At 45.6% G+C, this 8,840-nt stretch overlaps 1 protein-coding gene across 4 annotated transcripts in view; it reads right to left on the bottom strand.

Moving 5' to 3' along the window:
- ADAMTS9 (ADAM metallopeptidase with thrombospondin type 1 motif 9) overlaps nucleotides 1-8,840 on the bottom strand; it is a 155,127-nt gene that overhangs the window by 12,544 nt on the left and 133,743 nt on the right. For all 4 annotated transcript variants that reach the window (XM_006917490.3, XM_025050793.1, XM_015593743.2 and 1 more), the window contains 7 exons: nucleotides 7,543-7,716; nucleotides 4,673-4,867; nucleotides 3,505-3,637; nucleotides 3,193-3,287; nucleotides 2,983-3,077; nucleotides 2,757-2,890; nucleotides 931-1,022 (listed from right to left, as the gene is read on the bottom strand). In XM_006917490.3, coding sequence (XP_006917552.1) covers nucleotides 931-1,022; nucleotides 2,757-2,890; nucleotides 2,983-3,077; nucleotides 3,193-3,287; nucleotides 3,505-3,637; nucleotides 4,673-4,867; nucleotides 7,543-7,716 — 918 coding nt within the window. The remainder of the gene's footprint in view (nucleotides 1-930; nucleotides 1,023-2,756; nucleotides 2,891-2,982; nucleotides 3,078-3,192; nucleotides 3,288-3,504; nucleotides 3,638-4,672; nucleotides 4,868-7,542; nucleotides 7,717-8,840) is intronic.

Below are 8,840 nucleotides of genomic sequence, written 5' to 3'. Positions count from 1 at the left end.
CTTTGACAACTGCTTTGTGAGGACGTCATGTGAACCAAGAAAAAACGGGCCAAGTTCTCCTATCCAGTCTCACCTAGCTCATTATGTTTGTCTTGCCTTCTCATTGCAGAAACTTCTTGCAAAGACTGATGCCCGCCTTACCAAAGTGGCCCAGGCTGATAATATTACAGCATATTTTAGAAGGCGAGTTAAAACTTGCCACACCGCTCAAGAGGCAAGACTCGTGAAATACAGAATGGGCAGTAGGATTGCGGGTCACTTGCACTGCTGAAAAGCGAATCCAGTAGAAGATGATAAATTTGCACTTCTTGGTCTGAACACTGCACATTTTAGACGTCTGAAGCAGGGGTAACAGTTTTCCTATATCATGTAATAGGATTTTTAATGGCTGACAGTGGTGTGTTGGAGTCCACTTGTACTGGCTTTTGAGAGCTGACTGCGTGTATCTATCCCCAACTCTCCATTTAGTGACATAATGTTGATGGCTTGAAATCAGTCATAGGGGTGGGGGAGGATATTTACACCGAAATCGGCAAATGCTCCAAAACACAGCTCCCCCCACCCTTTTTCTTGGGGAGCCAGTCGTTAAACACTTACCAACATGTCACTGACTGCCTAATATCTATTTTATCAACTATCATCATTTGCTTAACCAAGCCCTCATTTCTAAATTTTTACCATTATCATAGATGCATTTATTGAATGCAGAAGTTTGGCTTATAGCTATGATCATTTCCTTAGGAAACACTTCAAGGAGTGGAATTACTAGATTAGAAGTTGTGAGCATTTGTGGGGTTCTTGATGCAGGGGCCAAACCGCCTTCCAGAGCAGCTGTTCTAATTACACTCCCAGGAACAGACAGAGCCAAGGGTCCCTGGGGACAAGCTGGGAGGTGGATCCCTGGTAAGGGGGATGCCTCCCAACACGTACCTGTGGGCACTTGGTGGCACTGTAGCAGTCCCCAGCTGTGGCAAAAGGGACAGGATGCCCTTCGCTTGTCCTCGCAAACTGTAAGTCAGTGGCTGTGGGGTTTTGGAGAAAGGGTTAAAGGGAGAAGAGAGATGAGAGTGGGAGAAAGGTAGGGAAGGGACAGGATGTTAACAAGGGCAGAGAAGAAGAATAGTAAGAGAAATAATAAGAGGGAGTGGGAGAGAGAAAAATTCCAAAGCACGATTAGTGAACAAATGGATCCAGATGTGCACTGGCTTTCTCCTCATTGTATCTGTGGTCCCGAGAGCCTCATTCCCTGGGTTTCATCAGCCCCGACTGCATCCTCACAGAATGGAAGCCAAAAAGGGGGTTCAAGATGACTTTAGAATCAGTTCCTATCTAAATAAATATCTGAATCATCTCGCTTAAACATAGTGTAATCGGGTGACTGAGAACCTCCTGGACACAGCCTCTGAGGCTTCAGGACTAGGAAAATAGGCCAGAAAAGCATTTCCCGCTATTTGGGAGTTATTCCCTGAGGCTTCATCTGTCCTCCCGTGGCCTAGGCACTATTGTTGCCAAAATGTGGAGCAATTAGAACTCACATATTGAAAGTATTAATGGCAGTTTCTCAAGTTTGGGGCCAACTTGTAGTTAAATAAATAAATAAATAAATAAATAAAAACAATGCTGGTCTTAAATCTCTCGTAGCTCCGGAGACCAGCTCTGTGAATGGGGAAGGCAAATCAGGTGATAAATTGAGAATCCTGCAAAAGCTGTTGCTGGTGGAACTGGGGACCGGAGGCAGCTTTTTACCTTTCTGCCTTGTCTTTCTGGAACGGGAGAAGGCCTGAATGTTCGTGCAGTTAACCACAGCTTGGTGGGAGGGAAGTCTGAGTCCCATGTCCTGCAGGGAAAGGGGCCCTTGCCGGCTTCAGCAGGCAGAAGCTCTGGGTCTTAGCTGGGGGAGGGTGAGGGTGGGGGGTCTAATCATGAAACTGCGGACCCTCTGCCTTTAGCCCTAATTGGTCTAGCTGAAAGCAATTAAAAATATCTTGGTGCAAATCAAGTTTAATCTACCTCAAGAGGAAAGCAATGCAATATTATGAGTACAATGTTAATGAGGAAAAATTAATTATTCATTATTTCTGTTTTTCCTCTATTCAGGGGAACGTGTTTGGAGAGTGGAGCTGCCTTAACTACTCCTATGATTAATGTCCCTCACAAAAATGCAGTGCTGGCCAGAGTATCAAATCAGCCCACGCGCAGGCTAGTTTTAAGAAGGTTGTTCTGTGTTCCATTTTTCTTGTGTAAATCAACAATCAGATAAAATTAGTTTTACGTTTGTGCACACGCTGTGCTGGTGGGGGTGGGCGAATGCGGCCACATGACTCTCTTTGCTTTAGGGTTTGTACCTACTCTTTCTTCCCCCTTAAAAACTTCTGCTCCCATCCTTGCTTTGACCACACAGAGTACTCTGCACCCGGCTAGCTTCTACTTGACCTCAAGGTCTCACTTTCATTGTATTTCGGGCATGCCGCTCTGACTCCCCCACTGCTGTGGCACCCCTTTAATGCGCTTCCGTCATTTATCACAAATCTCTTGGAGCCCCCACCCCCCTGCTCCAAGTGCCGGCACTTTCCAGGCGCTGAGGGAGCAGCAGTGAACAAAAAGGAGCAACCCCACCCTCGGGCAGCCTAGGTCACAGCTGGTCTTGTTCCTCTTCGCGTCCTCAGCACCTCGTGCCTGGCCACTGCACAGGGTGTTTGCTGACTGAATGGAGAGACTCCCGAATACATTGGCACGTTACGTGCCACTGAACTTACTTATTATCTGCATGGTGGTCAGGTCTATTCTGATTTTCTGGAAGCTGGAGAACCCCGCTGCCGTGTAGTCCTTCCGACACTGGCAGTCATCGCGTCGGCTCCCGTTGTAGGGACATTCGGTTGGGTTGTGCAACCTGCATTACAGAGAGCATGTTCTGGTGAGGATGGGAAGGTACTGCTAGGGATCTCCAGGCACCCGGGCTCTTCTGAGCCTGAGCTTTCCTACCTGTACCCATAAACCTCGGAGAAGTTCTCAGAGTCTCCGTGGACCAGGGTCATGAACTCTTTGGGGTAGTCAGACTGCATCCCTGCACAGAATATCTGAAAGGCAGACCAGAAACAACCTGTGGAGGGCGGCTCAGAAATGCGACAATGAGAACCAGGACCACTCACTCTAAAAACATTTTCGAAGTAAGGACCGATGTCTGACACTTACCTTCAGGAGCTTTCCTTTGACGATCAGGAAATATTCACCATCTTCAGTGGCACCGTTCAGTCTTTTCACCTCTTTGCAGTTCTGGGGGAACTCACCTAGAAAACGTGAAATGCAAAAACGAGGTGTGATGCTCCGAGGTGTGCTACATTTCCCTCTGAAGGGAATTAAACTGTTCACACTAAAGTCTTTTCAGCAAAAGGGGACAATTTCTTTAAAATACATTCTGTATTTCTAAAATGGGCAGGCGAACAAATGAACAGAGAAATCCTATTCTTCATGCTCCCAAAAGATGGTTTTACTTGGCCAACTTACAGTTATAGATATTATGACACGTTTTTCCTTCTTCTGGCTTCAAATCAGCGGGACACAAGTGGCTGGGCTGGTCCTCATTGGTTAAACACTGCACAGATCTGTGCATTAGTCCGACGCCACAGGACACTGAGCACTACAAGGCAGAGCAGAATCAGTGATGTGGCTTTCGAACCCAGGAGGCGTGTGCTTCTAGTGATGTGGCGCTCAGGGCCTGATGGCATGTACAGGGTATCATTTCAGACACTACGTTGCTGAAACAAATAGCTGACATATTGGAGCACTTACTATGGACCAATCTCTGTGCTAAGCTTTACATATACACATTTATACCTACCTACCTACTTAAATATTTATTCACCTACCTACTTAAATATTTATTCATACATACATATATTTATAATTTTCTCATTTAAGCTTCACAATAACCCAATGAGATAACACTTTCATCATTCTATTTTTACAGAAGAAAGATTAGAGCTCAGATGTTAAGAAATTTGTTCAAGGTCATGGTGGAGCCAGGACTCAAACCCTAACCACTTTCAACTGGTCTTATACTTTCTGCCTGATCACTTTACAACACTGAGCAGTCAGGAGCCGGAGGGCTGTGGCAATTTTCAGGGCAGTCTCAGTTTAACACGTCTTCACTCGTACCCCTAATGCGATGAAGGATTCCCCGTGTAGAAAGACTAGAATATACAGACTTCTTAACAACAGAAGCAACAACTAACACTTCTGTAACTCTTATTAAGTGACAAAGTTCTAGGTGCTTTTTAATTTTAAATTGTGGCAAAATATTTGTAACTTAAAATTTGCCATACGACCTAAGTGTTTTTTCTGTATTAACTCATTTCACCTTCGCCCCCACCCATTTTGCAGAGGTGGAAGCTGAGACACCTTGTCATTCATTCAACTGGGAAGCAGCGGAACCAGCAACCACAAGGAGAATGTGTGGCTTCAGAACCCATGAGCCAAGCACCGGGTTGGCCATGCTGCCCAGCAGGACGAGAACTCTCTTTTCCCACCGGCTCATTTCAAGGTGCTAACTGCTATTTCTCACCAGGCTCTCTCCTAGAAGGAAAATGGCTTAGGATAGGTCAGGTAGGACGTGTTCACGATGGGGTTTTAGATCCAAAAGCTTTCCGATTTGATAACTCGATCGTCTACTTACGCTACCCCAGTTGCCCACTCTCCAGGTGGCCGAGACAGGGCACTCCCTCAGGTAGCAGGGGTGGGTGCTGGGGGGCTGCGTGCCCGGGCAGTTGGTGGTGGTTTGGTAGCTGTACTCGTAATTCTCCTTCCCGGTATAAATCTCGCTACAGGAGACGAGCCTTTGTTTGTAGCCCTTTCCACAGGTCACAGAGCACTGAGGAGAGAAGGGTTGAGACGAGAGGCTGGAGTAGTGCCTGGGGGCAGCCCACAACAGACCCCTGACCTCCACCTCGCACGCTGACCCTGCGACAATGCTGTGGAAAGCTCTCACTTTATTAGCTTATTTGTACTTCCATCAGTTCTCACTCGCTGTTAAAAGCCACGGTGTTGCTCTTTCCTAATGTCTCCTGAGCTGTTCACTTTAAGCCATGCATGTTTCCTTTCCTGTAACTTTTCCAAGGAGAAGTCTCTTCTTGAAGAGGTCCCAGAGGCAGGAGGGAACAGGCCCAGCCAGAGGCACGCAGAGCGTCCCCGGTCCGTCCCTTCCAGCTGGCTCAAGACCTGGAAATGCTCCGCGTATGTTTCTTCCTTCTTTGGCTGCCACTGTTCAAATGCCCGAAGACCCAGTTGACTCTGGGCCAGGGGAATGCAAAGCTAGTCTGGGGTGTTTCACGTGTAGACAGACGGCTAATAAATGCTCTGTCCAAGCTGTGGGTATTTTAGGGTGGTTCCCCCAGCACTTGCGTGCACTGACCTCAGTCTGTGCGAATTTAAACAAGGCTGTACGTCTGAGGAGGCAAGTATGGGAACTCTACCGTTATACACCAGAAGCAAAAGCAGCCCAGTGGCCTTTTATGCGGGGACGCAATGGGAGATAGGCATTTGCTGATGGAACTGAGCTCCAAATATAGTCAGGTTTTATTCAGAGGCCTCCACATCTCTGGAAAGAATCTGGAAAGAACACATAATCTTAGTAGCTGTTCAGCGCATCATTAAACTGTCGGCTGCCTCTGGCTTACTTAATCCATTTCAGACCAGAGTTTTGAAGTGTAGGAGGGGAGGGGAGAGCAGAGTGAGGTGGGGAAGCTCTTACTGTTGATTCTCCATGCTTGGGGTAATGGGCTTGTTTCATCATGAACGTGGATTACTTTTCTAATTGGAAAATAACAGTAAAGTAAGATGAAACAGTGAGAACGTGGACTCCTTGTATGAATGATACATGTCAGGCCCAACCAGGAAAATGCATCAGCCAGGAGTGATGGGACTCCTCTTCTTTGATCTGGCCCCAAGTTGCCCCAAATTCAGGTGGGGTGGAGTGCAGAGAAGGCATGGGAACAGGGCTCCCGGAGAGGAAGGATGTCTTGCTGTGGCTCTTGCATTTCACCAGAATCTTTTCTAGAGGGAATTCTGGTCCCATCCCTTTGGCGTCACTCCCCTTGCAGGGTCTCCTCCCCGTGGTCCTTGTATCTGTGTGAAGTCCTATTTACAACCCGCTAAACTTTACCTGTAAATTTGCAGATTTTTTCAATCTGTGACACACGTAGAAGGCTTTTTCTTTTTTTTTAAATCTACTCCCTAGCTCATGTTTTAGGAGTTAAGATTGAGGTTTTATTAAAGCTACAGGAGTAACATGATTCAAGTCTTAGGAAGAGACCAAAACACTTTTAGCAGAGTAATAACCACCACCAAAGGCTCTGCCAAGATGATGGAGACTGTTCTGTAAATGGTAGGTTTAGCAGCATCCTTGGCCTCTACCAGATACCAGGAGCTAGGAGTCACTTCCCCCAGTGGTGACAACCAAAAATGTCTCCAGACACTGCCAAATATCTCCAGGGAGGGAGGGGAGACAAAATCATTAGAGTAGAGAGGATGGAGAGACATAGTTAGAAGAGACTTTAGGACCACCTTCAGGGCAGAACAATTCAATGCTCAACACACATATCATCTACACGCAAATATTCATCTGATTAAGATGTAAAATTACTGCCCTGTCAAATCTGAAGAGACTCCAGCGACAGCAAACACTTTTGCTATGAGCCCAGATACTTCCCTTTCATATTTCTAAATTCTTTTGGGAAAATGACGTCTGGTTTCGACGTCATCTTTCAGTATTTGAAAGTATCATGAGGTTTGAAAATAATATAATCATGCTATTATTAACGGTTGATTAATAATAAAAAGTATCCAGAAAGGTACTATATGCAGGAGGAGATAAGAAAAAAAAGATACTTGAGATTCCTTAGATATTACAGAAAATCATTTTGTTCTTCTGGGTCAGAGGTTGTTAAATGGGTGATCCCTGCCTGGCCCACAAATTTGTTTGGATTTCCTCGCACAATGTTTTAAACAAGTAATTTTAGCCTACATTTTACAATGAAGAGATCTCACATAAAAATCCATATTTTTGTCCTCCCTTGAAAAACCAAGTTTGGTAAGACCGAACCCATATTTCTATATGGCCTCTGCTGGGGTGGAAGGCAGCCTGTTCCCTTTACCCATCAGGGACTAATGTGTCATAGCCTCCGCCTTCCTCTGTTGTCTCCCTGCCACTAAGACATTTTCTTACACTTAACTTTCTTCAGGCACTGACAGGCATCTTATAAATTTGCAGCTCCTGTGATAATTTCTTCCCCATCATACCAACAGGACGTGAAGGTGGATCACAGAATGAAGAGTTAAAGGGAGCTCAGAGACCACCTCATGCATCTCCCCCAGTTTGCACATGTAGGACTCTAGCCCAGGGAGGCTCAGGGTCTTGTCTGAGAACTCATAGTTCTCAGTGGCAGAACTGGCAGGTGAGTCCAAGTCTCCCACATTCCCGCCCTCATCTTTCTGTTTCCCTCAGGCCATTGTTGACCCGAAGGCAGTAACAGAAGCCCTAGGACCTACCTCCGACCATTCTCCTGTGATCCAGACATACTCGCAGGGCTGTAAACTACAGCTCTCGCGGTCTGCAGGTCGCTTGCTCATGTCGCAGTGCGCACCGTGAACCTCGCCTCCTTTGTTCTCATCCACACACACCACCTTGCGGTACCTAGAGCCTTCACCACAAGTCTTGGTGCACTGTTAAAGACAAACAAAACAGGTGATGATGTGGAAAAACAGCAGGATAATGGTATCCTATCATTATATATATAATATATATAATATATTATATATAGAAGAATAATATCCTGTTGCTGTAATTATTTGTTTTCCCATCTACATACCCTTTAAGACTGTGAGATCTCTGAGGGCAGGGCTTATCAGAGAACTCCTTGTTTTGTCACCGTTACCTACAACAGTGTTCCTGGCATAGCGATAATCATTCAGTAAGTGGCTGTCTGAATACAGGAACGGAATCACGAATGAATACATTTCAGATATGCAAAGGACCTGAAGGTCTGTTTACTTCAAACACTTACTCAAACATTGAATCTTTTTAAAACTATGGCCAAACAGTTTTCAAATTGGTGGCTAAATCCCTCCAGAGTCAGAGAAGTCATTACCTGTCCAAATGCACAAATCGTCTTACAACACAGAACTAAACATCTCCCTCCAGATTCCAGCCTCTTGTCCTAGTTGTCGATTCCAGAGGAGCATAAAGGACAAGTTTCATTTCTCACAAACGATCCCCACCTTGGGGACTCGAGGAAAGCCTTCCTATAGCCCCCTTCAGGCTTTTCTGCTCTCATCCCTTGGTCATTCAGCAAATATTCACCAAGTTCCTAATAAGTGTCAGGCCCTGTGATGGGTCCCAAGTGAACAAGAGTGGATATGAATGACACAGCCCCTGTTCTCAGAGAGGAGCTTGTATTTTAGTAGCAAAGACAGACATTAAAGATGTAGATAGCTAGGTGGTAAGATTTAGTAGTTGCTGTAAACTCCATTATTTAAAGAAACTGAGACTTAGCCTAAGGAACTTGTTGCATGCAGGTCATACATCTCTTTGTGAAGTAGAAAGGACAGATATTTTTATTCTCATGAACAAAGAGAGGAAAACAGAGCAGCTGGGATGTTTCATTCTAGAATGATCCCTGTACTGCCCAATTGAGTTTAGAAGCCAGTTTAACTCAGGAATTCTTTCCTGATATGCCCACTGCCTTTCTTTCTTTCCTTTCTCTCCCTCTCTCTCTCTCTCTCTCTCTCTCTCTCTCTCTCTCTCTCTCTCTCTCTCTCTCTCTCTCTCTCTCTCTCTCTCTCTCCCC

Source organism: Pteropus alecto, unplaced genomic scaffold (assembly GCF_000325575.1).
Source record: "Pteropus alecto unplaced genomic scaffold, ASM32557v1 scaffold75, whole genome shotgun sequence".
Taxonomy (NCBI): domain Eukaryota; kingdom Metazoa; phylum Chordata; class Mammalia; order Chiroptera; family Pteropodidae; genus Pteropus; species Pteropus alecto.
The sequence above is the reverse complement of the archived record's forward strand: the minus strand, read 5'-3'. Positions and strand labels throughout refer to the sequence as shown.